This window comes from Scheffersomyces amazonensis (genome assembly GCF_036850825.1).
Source record: "Scheffersomyces amazonensis strain UFMG-HMD-26.3 chromosome Unknown RJT21scaffold_1, whole genome shotgun sequence".
Lineage (NCBI taxonomy): Eukaryota > Fungi > Ascomycota > Pichiomycetes > Serinales > Debaryomycetaceae > Scheffersomyces > Scheffersomyces amazonensis.
This window is the reverse complement of record NW_027042741.1, coordinates 3,109,424-3,126,399: the sequence shown is the minus strand read 5'-3', so window position 1 is coordinate 3,126,399 and position 16,976 is coordinate 3,109,424. Positions and strand designations below refer to the sequence as shown.

Below are 16,976 nucleotides of genomic sequence, written 5' to 3'. Positions count from 1 at the left end.
TTAAATATGTAATATTAATGATGACTCTTATATTAATAATGAATGATAAAATAACAACAATCAAAAAAAGGTAAAAAACTAAAACATCTTAAAATTATAAATAAAATAAAATGGAGATTTGGAAATAAATATACTACAGAAATTTCACATCCAATTACAGTATATATATGTTCCATAATGTCTTTCTTAAAAACTTTCATGAAATTTATTATCGAGACGAGACCAAGAAAGACATATAATTAATAGAAATATATAGTAATGCAAAGTGAGATTGAATAATCTTCTATGAATAACAAAGCTCTCATCAATAGGACTAACATTATAGAAGGAATTCTTTGACCAAATCAAATTAAATTTCTTCAGAAACTAAAGCCATGATCATTCTGTATAAGTAAAAGAAGAACATGAGTAAATGGAAACCTAATTTAAGGAATGATTCTTTCTTATGCTTTGATAAAGTTCTAAAGATTTCAGTAGCATCCAATAAATGATTTTTATTAATAAATTTATTAACATTATAAGCTAATAAAGGTAAATTTAATAAGAAAACAAACCAATAACCATTAAGTAAAAATAAAGCTGTAATAAAAGCATGTAAACCAGCTTCAGGAATAAACCATGGATTTAATTTATTACATAATTCAATTGGATTAATGTAATCACATTCTAAATCAGAATACATAATTGTGAAAAACACTTGAGAAAATAAATTGATAGCATTGACAACAACTGCAAGAATAAATAACCTATAAAGATAATAAATTTTGTTAGTAAAAGTATTACTGGATAATTAATAAATGATTTAATTAATTTTCATAAATCAATCATTAGTCAATCAGAATCATGTGATACATACCAACTCTCACCGTTCATTTTTAAATCTATGGTAAAGTTTAATTTGAGACTATAAGATAATACTACGTAAGCATAATAGTAGTTTCATCAACGATTTTGATAATTGATCCTTTTTTTTCCACAGACAGGCAGGCAGCGGTGCACATTTGTGTCGCAAACTTTGATTGTCATTTTGTCATTTTTTTAAAAATGTGACAAAACTTTTGTGGTAAAGTGTCGCTTGATAACACTTCCTGATTAGGCAAGATGGAGTTGAATACGATACTCATATATATATTAAATAAATTATTATTAATAATAACAACAACAATATTATTATTATTATTATTATTATTAAATATTATCTACTTCTATACATTCCCAGACAATTGCCGGATCAGAAGTTTTAATGATTTGTCCATAAGTTCCAGTAAATGTTAACGGGAATATTGATTTATCTCCGTATTCAATTTGATTATTCCATTCAGAACCATTATAGAAACTTCGAATAACATTAAAAGTATTAGTAGACAGATTAAATGTAATACCTTGAATCCAATTACCTAATCGTACTAGTTTTCCTATAATAGATTGACCTTCAATTTCTTGAATCTTTAAGGTGAATACAGGTACAAGCAAATTTACATTTTCTTGTTTAACTTCTTCACTAGGATTATTCTTAATAGGATCTAATAATCTCCAAATCTCTACATATTCTTGTAATTTTCCGGTAGTTGGATTAATCATCGATCCCACTTCTTTACTATCAGAACTACCATCAATTTCTGAAAAATCTCCAATATCAGTTCCAATAACTAATGGTGTATTAGTATTAATTGATCTAGTTACTGCTTGAGAATCAATAGAATTTTTAAAACTAACTTTCAGAGTATTAGGAATAACTTCACGATCCCCAACCAATAACCATTGAAATACTTTATCAAATGGTTCTTTGCCTTCATCTCCACTAAGATAAGGATACTTAACTTTATAAATTCGAATATCTATATAGTGTTGTTGGGGAGATGTAAAAGCCATAGTATGAGATAACTCTTGTGGATCTTCAGGAACCCATTGTAATGATACACGAGTACTTATTGACATTCTCTACTAATAATTATATTTATGTTTATGTTTAAGTTTATGTTTATGTTTTTATTTCACAGTTAGTTATTTATATACTGTACAACTCAATTGAGTTGGTGTTAGCGGATGCGCGGAAACCATTACCCAAAGGGGCAAAGGGGGAGGGGGGATTTTGCAACATTTAATTATAATACAATTATAATACAATTATAATACAATTATAATACAATTATAATACAATTATAAATACATTTATTATTCTATTCTATTTCATTGGGAGTTAATCTATTCTTAGATAATACTCGCTTAGCACTATTGATTTCTGCCCCATCTAATTTCTTTAATTTAATTAAATAATTAATTAATAAAGTTTCATAATTTAATCGATGTTTAATATTAATATCAGAAATTTCAGCTAATTCACTAACAAATTCATGATCTCTTTCAAGCCAATCATGTTGATTAGTTTTATCCCGTTTATAAAATTCTGTAAAGAATTCTAATTCTTCAACTCCTTCTAAAGCTATAGGACTTGAATTAATTGAATTATGTCTAAATGATAATTCTTCTGGCATAAATACATAAGGATAAAATCCCATTGTACATGGATTAACTCTTAAATCTAAACTAATTAAAGTTTTTCTACTACCATGTAAACCTTTTATAATTTCTTCAAATAAATTAATCTTATTACTTAATAATATAACTTTACGAAGATTTTTCATGGTAGATAATCCCATTAATTTATTAATGATATTAAAACTTAAATCTAATTCTCTTACATTTGGGAACCATTGAGAAAATCTTGTTGGAATTGAATTTAAATTAACTGCTCCTAATATTAATGTATTAACATTTAATAAAGGTTTAATATCATTTTGAGTTAAATAAGTTCCAAAATCAAATTGAACATTACCTGATAAATCAAGAATTTTAACCATATCTAATCCAATTTCAAATATATCTTTAATAACTTGAGGATTATCTTGACATTTAATTGATAATTCTTCAAGTTGACTTAATATTGAAACATTTGGTAATTTAATTAATGGATTCCCATCAATTCTTAATACTCTTAAATTAGGAAATTTATTAACTTCTAATTCTTTAAGATTATTTAAATTTATCAGAAGTTTTCGTAAATGATTATGAGTACTATTAATTTCTAATTTATTAATTAAATTCTCATCTACTCGTAAAACTCTTAATTGTGATAAATTATCTAATCGATTAATTGATTCAATTGAATTTTTACTCATATTTAAATCTTGTAAATTTGGTAAATCAAAATCTTCAAAATTAATTATACCAGTTATATTATTTTCTGATACATCTAATTTAGTTAAATTATGAAGACTATTAAGTCCTGATAATGAAGTTAATTGATTCTTTTTTGCTATAATTTGTCGTAAATGAATATTCTTATTTAAATTAGATAATGAAGTTAATTGATTAAATGATATATCAATTGATTGTAAATCATGAAATTGATAAAATGGAGTTAAATTTTGAATTTCATTATGATTTAAATCTAAATTTAATATATGCTTTGGTAATCCATCTAAAAATTTAAGAGAATTTTGTGAAAGATTAATATCTCGTAAATGAGGTAAACATTGATCTAAAGTTTTAACGGATTCTAAATTGTATCCATTTAAGGATATCTCCAAGATTTCATTCCAGGGAGTTTCTTGTAAATTTTTATCCCAAGATATTATATCGGTAAGTAATGAAACTAATTTTTGTCTGGCTTCACTAAATGTTATATCATTAATTTGAGATATTCTGGTTATATCTCCATTACTAAGATTTGTAGGAGTTGGTGTTGGAGTATTAGTATCATTATAATTATTATTATTATTATTATTATTATTATTATTATTATTATTGTGCTCATGAGATTTTATATCCTTTGGTATATGAAATGATACTTCTTTCATAATCGAATGAGAAACTCGTTGTAAATCAGAATTAGATACTAAATCTTCTATAGAATCCAAACTACCATGGGCATGAGAATCAGAATTATCATTAGATATCCATCGTTGATTTTCTGCATCAAATATCATATTTTCATAACTACCAGGTAAATTAGATGCTTGAAGGATTCTACCTTTAACTATAGGAGATTTAGTTGATGGAAGATTATCTTCAATATTTCGAACTTTTAATATATGTTTAGGAGATGCTAAATTTCTACCAAGTTTTAATTGTGATGGTCTTTTCCATACAATGAGTGGTTCTGTATCATCGATATCATTATCAGTATCAATTGGTTCATGTGATATATGTTTAATGGTCCTTTTAGGTGATTGAAGTTGTTGTTGTTGTTGTTGTTGTTGTTGTTGAATATGATTCTTAGTAATCTCATCATCAGATGGTTCATCAAATGTATATGAACTTTCATTTTCATATTCTGGAACTCTTTCAAGATTCCTTAAATTTTCCATAGCAGTATTGGGGAAATCTGTACTATCATGTAATTTAGAACTATGATCAAATGAAGTAAAATCATTATTTGATACCATTACATCTGAATTAAATTGTCGATATTCTGCTTCTGATGATTTCTCATTAAATCCACTAGTAAATGAAGAATATTCATCTTGAGAATCAATTTTTTCATCATTAATTTTATTGATTTTTGGTGTAGATGTGGCCGTTGCAGAAGTTAAATTATTAGAAGAAGCTTCTTGAATTGGAAATTGAAACCCTCGTTTCTTAATATTATTTAAAATATTATCAGCCTTTTGATAATATTTCCGTTCAGTAGAATCTACATTTACATTATTAGTATTAGAAATTTCTAATTGTTTCTTTAAATTATTATCAAATTTCGGTGGTGGTTGAGTAATACTTTTTTGAATAATCTCATGAGGTAAGGGATTAGTTTGTGATTGAATTGGAGTATTTTGTTTGGATTTATTACTAAAATTTTGGATAAGTCCTGATAATTTCCCTCTAGTATAAGTATCATAATTATCTTGATATAATTTTAAAGGAGATTCAGGAATTTCTGATATTATTGGATGATTTGGTTGAGTGACAATTCTATTATCAATTGGTTTTGGATTTGAATTACTTTGAAGATTGGATATAGTTGCCATTGGCGTTGATACAGTTGATGATGCAGTATTATTATTATTATGATTATGGTTATTACTATGGTGATTATTATGATTTCCAATTCCTGAACCTGATTTATCATGTGAATCATTTGATAAAAATATATTCTGTAATCTTGGCTCTCTTTGTTGTTGCTTTTGTTGTTCTTCCTTTTCTTGATTAAAGGCTTCTGCTACTTCTTTCCATGCTGGTTGTTCTATCAGATTTATTTTGGAATTATGTAATATAGTATTCCCAGAAGCGAATTCTAAATTCAAATCATCTAAGATTGGTCTGGAATCTTCATCTATACGTTTAGTAATTCTTACTGAAGAGTTAAAGTCAGGATTAGAATCCATAGGATTGATATTGATATTGTTGGTGGTAGTGGTAGTGTTGATATTGATATTATTATTATTATTGTTGTTGTTATTGCTATTAGGCCACTGGATATTTAATTCAGATGGCATCCAATTAGGCGTGTCATTTGGATTTACAGAATTTCCAGTTGATTCTTTAGCCAATTTAATGGTTGAAGTTTTAATTGGAGGAGTAAAATCATCTTCATATTTTTTAGATAACTCTACTGATTCTTCTTCTTTTAATTCATGAGCTAATGTAGATAATCCAAGAGATGATTTTGTCTTTGCATTTGGATGAGATTTATATTTGAAAGTATTAGGTATTGAAGTTGGAGGTGAAGAAGTAAAAGATGTTGAAGATTTATCAAATCGGAAATCTGTATTTTGTACATACGCTAATTTCTCTTTATAGGAATGAGGTTTTATGGTAGGAATGGGTTGACTATCGTTATCAATTGCATTTGCATTTGTATTTGCATTTGCATTTGCATTTGCATTTGCATTTGCATTTGTATTTGACTCTTCTTCTTGAATTGGGTTTAGTCTTGTCATTGAAGATTGTCCATAAATAGTATTCTCAATATTGTTATTATTGTTAGTAGTACTAGTACTGTTATTATTACTATTATTAGTAGTAGTATTGTTACTATTACCATTAGTAGTACTATTGTTGTTGCCACTCATTTCTTCACATTTATCATTAACTGATATTTCATCAGCAGATGTATGAGCTGTAGAATCACTACCAACACTTCTATTCATAATCTTATCGCCTAATTCCGTTTCTCTTATGAACTTATTCACATTCATAGAACTCGGTTGGGATGAACTGTCCAGAGACGTTCTACTTCCAATATCTGTAGTACTCATTCCCACTAATTGAATACTCTGATAGTTTATAGCGGTGTAGTTAACTGTTTATGTAAACATATACAGATGTTTGTTTACATTTTGAGTGGATGTTTTCACGTGACTGCGAACCGGCTGTTGATTCCGATCTAATTCGCAAAACCAGTAAAAAAATTATGGTTGATTCTTTACAGGTTGGTATGCATGTGGAAAGTGACATTTGGGTTGTGACGTAAGACTGCCCCTTACTACTGCTAACTCGTAGCAGTGGTGGTGGTCGTAGTAGTAGTAGTAGTAGTAGTAGTGGTAATGCTATTGGAAAGGGATTGAACGTATATTGAAATTACGTAATGGAAGTAGTTAACGATTACTTATGCTTACTTGAAATAACTCTATAAATAAACTACTAGCCTCTGGATCAGATGCAGGACACTGCATAATCAGGGTATACTACTATGAAGTTAAGGTCTATACATAATCTGAATATAAGCTACTATGAGTATAATATAATCTAAACTATAAGCTATAATTAACAAGCTATAATATATAAGCCATAAGCTTAATAGTTATCTTTTGTACTCTTTAGTTCTCGTATACTAATCCGTAACTACAGTGTCCGGACCACTTCGGTAATCATACTAATTCAGGAATCTTAACAGTACTCTTAACTCACTACAAGTTTATCCGTTACTCATTCAAATTTTACGAATACGCAATAAAGTACTCGGTAAATGTTTCTCATTAATCGAATTATAAGAATCATATTCATAACCCATTAATTAAGGAATAATTATAAATTATACATAATTACCCCAAAAATAGTTAGAGACCCGTTCCTGCACACACCCACACACCCAACCTACCTTAGTTAAATTCGATTGAGGAACTAGATCACTAATACTAAAACTATTACTATAAATTATTCTATTCCATTTATTACTATAAGGCATATATATATTCTCAGAACTAAAGGTTTCCACCAGTCCTGTTTCATTCATAAATTGTTCAAATCAATTGTTAAAAAAAATTGATGTTGTATATATTGTTTTTGTACTTTCTAACTTAGTTTCCCCTTTTTTACTATACTTGACTTTATTAAAGATTTTAAATTCTATAGTTCATTAGTTCTATGGTTATATTTACTTACAAGAATTAGTTGTTCCAATATTCATCCATCTATCTAGTTTAACTTGTTTTAATCAGTTTTTATTACTTGTCTTAGTGTTATCTTAGTTGTCTTGCTTGGTCTTTAGTTTGTTTCTGGTTAATTTTTCAAGTTTTCAAGTTTTCAATTTATTTCAATTTATTTCAATTTATATCAATTTCACTTTCAAATACAGTTTCACTTTCAATTACAACATTTTTACTGGATTTCATTTTTTAATTGACTAAATATGTCGTATCTTGAAACTTCTAAAGATGATTCAATTTCATATAAAACAGATGGTAACAATTCAGTGGTTTTAGAAACAGCTCCAAGTTCAGAATCTTCTCAAGATATTGATGCAATTAATTCATCGAATATTATTTCATCTCCTCCTGGTTTACAAGAATTACCCAGTTTACCAAAAACAAATATTTCAGGTCCAACTATTTTACCAATTAATGCTGATACTGCTACTTCAAATACTGTAAGTCATCAACATCATAAAGAACAAGAAATGTTATCAGGATTTGCTATACCTGCTCCTCCAATATCTACTCAACAATCAAGTGTAGCAGCAGAAAGAGAAAGAGGTGGAGGTGATACTACTTCAAGTAGTGGGATTCTGGGAGAAATTGATCATCCAAGAACTTTATGGATGGGAGATCTTGATCCTTGGTTAGATGAACAAGGAATTGTTGAATTATGGTGGAAAATTTTACAAAAAAGAGTCGATGTTAAAATTATAAAACCTAAAAGTTCTAAACCTGATACAAATTATCAAGGTTTATCTCATTCAGGTTATTGTTTTGTTGAATTTGAATCTTATGAAGATGCTCAAAAGGCTTTAGGATTAAATGGTCAATTATTACCAGATATTGCCATGCCATCTCAAAAACATTTCCCAAATAATCCAGATAATCAAAAGAAATATTTTAGACTTAATTGGGCAAGTGGAGCAACTTTAAATGCTCCAATTGTTCAAACTCCAGAATATTCATTATTTGTTGGAGATTTATCAGCTTCAACAACAGAAGCTCATTTATTAGCTTTCTTTCAAAAAAAATATCCTTCATCAATTAAAACAGTTAGAGTTATGACTGATCCAGTTTCTGGTAAATCAAGATGTTTTGGATTTGTAAGATTTACTGATGAACTGGAAAGACAACGTGCTTTAACAGAAATGAATGGTGTTTGGTTTGGTGGTCGTCCTTTAAGAGTAGCTTTAGCTACACCTCGTACAACTGGTCGTAAATTTGGTGGTGGCCCATCAGATGCTTCAATAGAAATGGGAGGTTATTATACTAATAATCCTGATCCTCAACAAAATATGATGTATTTAGGTGGTCCTGGTACTCCAAGTGGTATACCACCTCAACAATCTCAACAACAATTACAACCTCCACCTCAACAATTAGGACAATTAGGACAATTAGTTACTCCAAATCCAGGAGGTTCAGGACCAAATTATGGTCCTGGTCCAGGTGGTCCATCACCATTTGGAGCTTATTATGGAACCCCTCAATTACCTCCACCTCATGGTGTAGGTTCACCTTATGATCTTCAACAAGAAGGTAACATTAATTATGATGGACAAATTAAATCTCCTTTACCATTACCAATTCCTCCTGCTGCTGCAGCTGCTGTAGCTGCAGCTGCTATACAAAATCAATCATTCTCTGATCCTAATAATACAACTGTATTTGTAGGTGGATTATCATCTGAAGTTAATGAACCAACTCTCTTTACATTATTTAAACCATTTGGTTTAATTCAACAAGTAAAGATTCCTCCAGGAAAGAATTGTGGATTTATTAAATATTCAACTAGAGAAGAAGCTGAAGAAGCTATTGCTGCAATGCAAGGATTTATAATTAGTGGTAATCGAGTTAGATTAAGTTGGGGAAGAGTTTCTTTAAACAATAAGAAATTTCAACAACAACATCAACAAGTGGCACAAGCAGCTGCTGCTGCTTTATCAATGGGATTAGATCCTGCAAGTGCTATGGCAGCAGCTGCGGCAGCAGCAGCAGGTGGGTATGGACCTCCACCTCCTGGACCTCATCAACTTGGAGGAGTTCCTCCTCCTCATCATGGACCTCCACCTTTAGGAATTCATACAGGACCTCCACCAATGCCTCATTCAGGTTCATATGGATCTCAAGATTATGATATTAGTCATAATAGTGATAATTCAGGATCTTATGATGATTCAGGTAATTCACCTCAATATTATTTACAACTTGGAGGATCGAATTTAGGTGGAGTACCACCGCCTCATCATCTTGGTAGTCCAGGAACTCATGAAGATTTACAACGAGCCATGAGAAATCTTAATCTTGATAATTCAGGATCTAGTGGTGGAGGACCAATTGATGATAGAGGTGGAGCAAATTATATGATTCCTCCCCCTAATATGTATGGACCCTTTGGTATGCCTGATTTATCATATCAACAATTCATTCCAAGTCATATGGGTCCTGCTTATAATAATGGTAGTCCTTCACCAACAAGTACACCATATAATGCCGATTACAGCCAAAACCAGAGTCAAGGTCAAGATCCAAATGATGGACCACCTCTTAATGAAGAGGGTGATGGAAATCCAGAAGATTCCGAAACTAAAGAATAAATGTTTTTATACTCTCTTAAGGATGTTACTTGTTTGTTCCTATTATTATTATTATTATTATTATTATTATTATTATTATTATTATTATTATTATTATTATTATTATTATTATTATTATTATTATTATTATTATTATTATTATTATCATTATTATGAAATTTGTTATTGGTTACTTCATCAGTTATATTTTGGATGTTTTTCACTAAAAGTTATATCTTATTTACTTTCTTCTTTCTTTCTAACTCCAAGACTTTCAACTAGTGATTATTTGTCGGGCGTGCTGGTAACAAATCGATAACTTATCATTCTGTTTGTGTTTGCTTTTGTTTTTGCTGGTGGTCTTCAAGTCTACCCTGTTGTTGATATTATTGTTCATTCGTTGTTTATTGTCGTAGGCTATTGTATTGTTGTGTTTCTTTTTTGTTTGTTTCTTTCTTTCTTCACTTATGATTTGTTTATATATTATATTCTGCCAAAGCACGCACGTATGGTTTCCTTCCTCTTTGTGATGTGTATAGCTCTACAAATATACATTTGACTTGTGTACTTGCAGCCATTAATCTTAATTAGGTTAAATTATGTGCATGATGATTTTGTGGCTACCAAAGTATCACGAGGGAGAAAAAAAATGGCAGCATTTGATAAGGGAGCTCAGGCAACCAACGCCGAGTAGCACTTAGTAACAGCTAATAACAGTTAGTAACAGTATTACTGTACTACTGTATAGCGCTTAATCAATTATACCGATTATTTGTTTACATATATAGTTTTCTACAGGATTAATATACTATTAAGTTTCAAATATAAAACATTTATTACCTAACATAACACAATACAAAGATATACGAAACCATCGTCTATTTAACCATTTGGAAAAACAATTTAGATGGAATGTACAATAAGAAGAAGAAATAAGTAATAGTAGATAAGATACTAATAAAGTAAACTCAACAAAAATGTAAGGACATATGTAGATAAAAGAACAAAACCCAAACCAAAATAGAATCAGAATTACCTATAAATTTAATATTAAATAGGGATAATCTAATTTCTTTCACCTCTTAATCTTCTAGCTAATTGAATATCCTTCTTTTGAATAGTAACTCTCTTGGCGTGAATAGCACACAAGTTAGTATCTTCAAATAATGAAACTAAATAAGCTTCAACAGCTTCTTGTAAAGCACCAATAGCGGAAGATTGGAATCTTAAATCAGATTTAAAATCTTGAGCGATTTCTCTAACTAATCTTTGGAATGGTAACTTTCTGATTAATAATTCAGTAGATTTTTGAAATCTTCTAATTTCTCTTAAGGCAACAGTACCTGGCTTATATCTGTGAGGTTTCTTAACACCACCACTAACTGGAGCGGATTTTCTAGCAGCTTTGGAAGCTAACTGCTTTCTTGGAGCTTTACCACCAGTAGACTTTCTGGCTGTTTGTTTAGTTCTGGCCATCTTTAATGTATTTAATGATAAATATCAAAAAAAGAAGTTATAACAAAATTTTAAATTATGTGAAAAAGATACATATAAATAACTTTTTTGTAAATGATGGGAAATGCTCAACTTTTAATGATGGATAGTGCCTCCTTGCCACTTTTTTATTGCTACGGAACAAAATTCTACAAATTAGGGAGTCAGAAAAAAAAAAGAAATGGGGGCGTGATTTTGCTATAGTTAAGTTTGAGATTTTACATCTGGGCGGAATTTCCAAATTGTTGAGGGGGTTAACTTTTGCGATTGTTAACTATGGCCAAGACGACCAAATGAAATAGTGCGCATTAACTTTTTTTTGTATGACAGGAAAAGAGGCAACTAGTGCGCGACTGCCTATTTAGGTAAAGTGCGAGAGTAACGTGATCCAAGTCACGCGAATTCAATAATACACACACAGTAAGTCCATAATATAATATGACCATAAATAAAATATCAATGATATGTATTTATTATGAATAATTTAAATAATTTAAATAAAAGAAAGAAAAGAAGGAAATAGAAGGAAAATGTAATGAGATAATCGTAACCGATGGCGATAATATTATACTGTAATATACCGTAATTTAGGTACTTTATTCGATATTGTACAAATAATGAAGAGATTTACTCTCCTATTCTTTGGGTAAACGGTAGTGTTAGGATCATTCACTTTTGCTAGCAATTAGCAAATATGATTGAAATGCATATTTTTTTGAGTGGTCGTCACTTAGTCATGGGACGTATGTTCTTTTTTTTCATGTGGTCTATAAGGTTAAAGTCAAGTTCAACTTAACTTCTGTACCATAATCTGGTAATTCTAGTCTTCATCATTTTCTTTTGTAATTGGAAAACACCATACATTAATGCTTCAGCGGTTGGTGGACAACCTGGAACATAAACATCAACTGGAACAATTCTGTCACAACCTCTAACTACACTATAAGAATAATGATAGTAACCACCACCATTGGCACATGAACCCATACTAATAACCCATCTTGGATCTGGCATTTGATCATAAACTTGTCTTAAAGCTGGAGCCATCTTATTAGTAACAGTACCAGCAACAATCATAATATCTGATTGACGAGGTGAAGCTCTAAAAATAATCCCTAATCTATCTTGATCATATCTTGGAGTTGATACATGCATCATTTCTACAGCACAACATGCTAAACCAAAAGTAACTGGCCAAAAAGATGATTTTCTAGCCCAATTAGCAATGGAATCTAATGATGTTAATGCATAATCAATTGGACTTGAAGCAGTCTTTTGACTCATTAATGGGAAATCAGTTTCTAATGGTTTTGGTGTAAGATCTTTACTAGAAATATATCTTTGACTATTATATGAAATTAACCCTAATTGTTTAGAAACAATTGGTTGAAATTTCACAACTGTGTTTGTCAAACTTCTCTTTGACAATGCATACATCTTGTCTATGATTATTGTCCCTAATTTTATCTATAGAATAGTATTAAATGTATCAATATCAAAACCTTTAAATTTTTTCTTTTCTAGTATCAGCAATAATTTATGAGCGTTGATTGGATGCGACAAGGAGACATTTTTTGTTAGACCCAGTAAACGTCGCGACATTTTCTACCTTACTTTAATTAATTTTATTATACTATTACCCATAGACATTATATTAGTCTATAATTTTGTATTAATAATTATCTAGCCTATTTCGTTAACATAAATATATATATATGGTACAAGTTCTGTGCCTAATGAGCTATTAAAAGAATTATTTTGTGTTGGAATTACACATTAAAAGCGACTTCTGGTGAATTATAAAGAATTAGAATAATAATGATAATAATGATATTAATTATATAATAATCATTGTATTATCTCCTCCAAATAATCTCTAATTTTATCCATAACTTCTTCTTTAACATTCTTAGGCACTAATTCCTCTGCCGTTGGTTTAATATTAGCTACTAATTGATCAAAATTTATATTAGATCCATTACCATTTGATCCAGTAGTCTCTACAAGTCTTTGATTAGTAATTTGAGTTACCTTATCATACCATCCGGATTCATAAAGTTTTAGTTTTAATTGTTTATTTATTATATCATAATTCCCAGACGATATTAGATGGTCTTGGATCTGTGATTTTATTTGATCTAATTCCTCTTGTTGTTGTGTCATGATAATGATTATTTATTAATATTATTCTTATTGTTATCTTCAGTATATTACTTCAATATATTATAAACCCAGTCGTCTTCACTTATCTATATTCCATTAGCTAACCGGTACTTAAATATAATATGTGGATTGTCTTATATGCCTTAAGCTTAAATTTTCGGATGAGCCGAGAGTTGGATACAGGAATAGTTATAGTGAATACTATTCGTCACAGCAAGCAAAGTTTATCAAAACTTTGTAATTATTTATAACTGACAGTGTCAGAGTAGATGAGATTAGAATTGAGTCGATTAATTGTACGTTCGCCACTAAATTTTATATTAAAACCTTCTTATAATAGTCATAGTCTTATAATTATTAGATCACTTAAAATGTCTACAAAAGGTAGTCCATATGATGCAAAGATTGTTAATGTAGAAGAATCACCTAATGGGAAATGGATTCAAACTCGTAAAATAAATTATACTGATCCTAAAGGTAATAATAGGATTTGGGAAATGGCAGTTCGAACTACGAGAACTGAAACTACTAATATTGATGCAGTTTCAATTGTTTCAATTTTACATAATACTAAGAATAATTCTAAAGATATTGTAATTGTTAAACAATTTAGACCACCAACTGAACATGTAGTATTAGAATTACCCGCAGGACTTATTGATCCTAAAGAATCAATAGAATCAACGGCTGAAAGAGAATTAATTGAAGAAACTGGTTATTATGGGAAATTTTCTAAACAATCATTGGTAATGTATAGTGATCCAGGATTAACTAATGCAAATATGGTTTTAGCATATGTTGATGTTGACCTTAATGATCCAAGAAATCAAAATCCTACTCCTCAATTAGAAGATGGAGAATTCATTGAAACAATTACTTTACCATTAAATAATTTATTAGGTAGTCTACAAGATATTATGGATAAAGAAGGGTGTACTATTGATGCGAGATTATATCATTTTGCTGTTGGATTAGATTTAGCTAAGAATATTTAGTATATGTTATATATATTATATAGTACAGTATATAGTACAGTATACATATAGTGTAGTAAAGCACAGTATATATACATTACTCCACATTTGTTCTGATTACTGCGGCATGGACGTACAAATTTTCCCCAACTATTTATCCACTGATTCTTCGATCACTACTACTAACTATCCATATAACTATACTAAACTTAATGTCTGATAACGTTTGTTGCTTTTGTCTTGGTGGTGACACTGATGTGCCGCCATTTGGCAATTTAGCCGATGCAAAATCGTTTGTAAAGCCTTGTTCAACATGTTCTATAACGGCGCATAGTAAATGTCTTGTGGATTGGTTTAATTCATTACCATCGGATAAACTTCAAATTATTAATGTGGAATCTCATAAACAATTTGATGAATGGCAGAGTCGAAGATCAGGCACTGGTGATGCTTCAAATGATACTTTATATGAAAATGGTGCTCCAATTAATAATATGAATAATAATATTAATAATATGAATAATATGAATAATATGAATAATACTAATAATACTAATAGTAATACTATATATATAAATTTAAGTCCTCAAGCCATTCAACAATGGTTAGGAAATATTTCTTTAAGTTTGCGAACTGAAGAAATCGTTCCTGAGCCAATACCTAACAATAATGCTAATATAGATCAAATCCCCGGTTCATTTCCTACTGATGACATTAATGATAATGATATTGAAACTGGTGATATTCCTCAAATAAATCCATTAAATGGTAATGAATCATCATTTGTTATAAAGAGTCATTCACTTAATTTAAATGATTTAGGTTCTTATTCAGTTTTATTAATAGCTGCCTGTCCTCAATGTAAACAAGATATAATATTTATTAGAAATACTTCACAATTTCTTTCAATTACTTCATCCATAAGAAATGCTTTAGTTAAAGGTCTTAAATATGGAACAATCTTTTTAAGTTTTACTTCGGCAGTTACTGGGATTGTATCTATGGGATATATTGGTTTAACAACTTGTGGATTAAAAATGATTGATTGTATAATTCCTGGTCCATTACTTGTACAAATGTTAACTAAAAATATTAAAACTTCCAATTCAAATTCAAATTTATCAACTTTATCACAAATTTTATTAGGTAATCCTAATGGTTATGCAATTGATAATTTAGAACAAGCATTAATTAAAGGATTAATTGATCCACTTAAATTTTCTAGAATTCCTATATTACCTATAGTATTATATCGATTACGTTCTTCATCATTTATTAATTGTATATTACAATCTAAATCGAATGATTCAATTAATAATTGGTTTACAGAATTAATGATTGATGGATATATTTCTTCATTAGGTAATCATGAATTAATTCGATCAATTATTAAGAATATTAATTCAATAATTATTGAATTAATTAAGAATCCAGCTAAAACTAAATCTACGTCTACTAATTTAAATTTATTTAAGGGAATTAATTTCTTTTCAACTAATAATATGATATCTATGCTTATTCCAATTCGATGGAGTTATGATTTATTATTTAGATTTACAATTAATCGATTATTCTTTAATATAGCCATGAAAATAAGACCTCGAGATATTGCCAATAGTTTATCATCCAATGAAGTTGATAAATTAGAAATTATTAATAATCAATTAATTAGTTATAAACAACATTATCATAATTCATTAATTAATAATTATAAACAATATGATAAATATCATCCATATAAAATCCCCATTATTTCTTCAATTCATCGATATTTAACTACTAGATATAAAATTTTTAATTGGAATACTGCCATTAATTCAATTAAATGTCATTTAATTTCAAATTATTATAATACTTTAGTATGTTTTAAGAATGATTATTCTCAAACCTTATCGCAAAAATCATTTTCAATTAATTTAATAACTACACTTTTATGGCCCTATGTTAGTTCTCAAGTGGGGGTGGTTATTTATAAGTATATTCTTAATCGATTTAATTTATCTTCATTAAGTGATGAAAAGGTCTTATTATTAAGTAATCTTATTGGGATGGTTTCTGTAGTGGTGGCTAAGGATTTATATAAAGTATATGTGTGTTGGAAGAAGGCGTATCAGATATCAGGTATGTCACTCTTAACTATTCATAAGCCTAATGATAGCAATAGCAACAACAATAGCAATACCAACAATAGCAATACCAACAACAATAACAGTAATGGTAATGATAATGATAGTGATGATTTTTATTATGACTACAATTACAATTCCTATGATAATGATACAGAGGTGGAATTAGAAGATAGTGAATCATTGTATATTTAGAAAGAATAACTAATAGTAATAGTAAATAGAAAA

The 16,976-nt window shown here is 29.1% G+C and overlaps 9 protein-coding genes across 9 annotated transcripts; 3 read left to right on the top strand and 6 right to left on the bottom strand. All coding sequences in view use genetic code 12, as the record gives it.

The window, feature by feature from the left end:
• Window positions 1-7: 7 nt before the first annotated feature.
• On the bottom strand, window positions 8-918 carry RJT21DRAFT_102486 (cornichon family protein). The gene is made up of 2 exons (XM_064879745.1): window positions 857-918; window positions 8-746 (listed from the first exon to the last, which is right to left on the bottom strand). The coding sequence occupies exons 1-2, from the start codon at window positions 871-873 to the stop codon at window positions 350-352; spliced, it is 414 nt and encodes a 137-aa protein (XP_064741763.1). The 5' UTR covers window positions 874-918; the 3' UTR covers window positions 8-349.
• Window positions 919-1,188: 270 nt separating this feature from the next.
• RJT21DRAFT_124736 (uncharacterized protein) lies at window positions 1,189-2,148 on the bottom strand (the record flags this gene model as incomplete). Its single annotated transcript, XM_064882796.1, has 1 exon — window positions 1,189-2,148. Exon 1 carries the CDS (start codon window positions 1,936-1,938, stop codon window positions 1,189-1,191), a length of 750 nt encoding a protein of 249 aa, XP_064741762.1. The 5' UTR covers window positions 1,939-2,148.
• RJT21DRAFT_118116 (uncharacterized protein) lies at window positions 2,104-6,277 on the bottom strand. The gene is given in 2 exon segments (XM_064880949.1): window positions 2,104-3,763; window positions 3,782-6,277. 2 exon segments carry the CDS (start codon window positions 6,255-6,257, stop codon window positions 2,181-2,183), a joined length of 4,059 nt encoding a protein of 1,352 aa, XP_064741761.1. The 5' UTR covers window positions 6,258-6,277; the 3' UTR covers window positions 2,104-2,180.
• A 1,353-nt stretch (window positions 6,278-7,630) lies between these two features.
• RJT21DRAFT_112127 (uncharacterized protein) lies at window positions 7,631-10,012 on the top strand (the record flags this gene model as incomplete). The annotated part of the gene is made up of 1 exon (XM_064880057.1): window positions 7,631-10,012. One exon carries the CDS (start codon window positions 7,631-7,633, stop codon window positions 10,010-10,012), a length of 2,382 nt encoding a protein of 793 aa, XP_064741760.1.
• A 795-nt stretch (window positions 10,013-10,807) lies between these two features.
• On the bottom strand, window positions 10,808-11,548 carry HHT1 (Hht1p). Its single transcript, XM_064880948.1, has one exon. The coding sequence runs from the start codon at window positions 11,465-11,467 to the stop codon at window positions 11,057-11,059; it is 411 nt and encodes a 136-aa protein (XP_064741759.1). The 5' UTR covers window positions 11,468-11,548; the 3' UTR covers window positions 10,808-11,056.
• Window positions 11,549-11,930: 382 nt separating this feature from the next.
• FESUR1 (Fesur1p) lies at window positions 11,931-13,121 on the bottom strand. Its single transcript, XM_064880947.1, has one exon. It carries the CDS (start codon window positions 12,920-12,922, stop codon window positions 12,278-12,280), a length of 645 nt encoding a protein of 214 aa, XP_064741758.1. The 5' UTR covers window positions 12,923-13,121; the 3' UTR covers window positions 11,931-12,277.
• Window positions 13,122-13,775, bottom strand: RJT21DRAFT_118111 (uncharacterized protein). Its single transcript, XM_064880946.1, has one exon. It carries the CDS (start codon window positions 13,646-13,648, stop codon window positions 13,334-13,336), a length of 315 nt encoding a protein of 104 aa, XP_064741757.1. The 5' UTR covers window positions 13,649-13,775; the 3' UTR covers window positions 13,122-13,333.
• Window positions 13,776-14,019: 244 nt separating this feature from the next.
• On the top strand, window positions 14,020-14,643 carry YSA1 (ADP-ribose diphosphatase; the record flags this gene model as incomplete). Its single annotated transcript, XM_064885252.1, has 1 exon — window positions 14,020-14,643. The coding sequence occupies one exon, from the start codon at window positions 14,020-14,022 to the stop codon at window positions 14,641-14,643; it is 624 nt and encodes a 207-aa protein (XP_064741756.1).
• A 191-nt stretch (window positions 14,644-14,834) lies between these two features.
• Window positions 14,835-16,943, top strand: RJT21DRAFT_4941 (uncharacterized protein; the record flags this gene model as incomplete). The annotated part of the gene is made up of 1 exon (XM_064884818.1): window positions 14,835-16,943. The coding sequence occupies one exon, from the start codon at window positions 14,835-14,837 to the stop codon at window positions 16,941-16,943; it is 2,109 nt and encodes a 702-aa protein (XP_064741755.1).
• Between the last annotated feature and the right edge of the window lie 33 nt (window positions 16,944-16,976).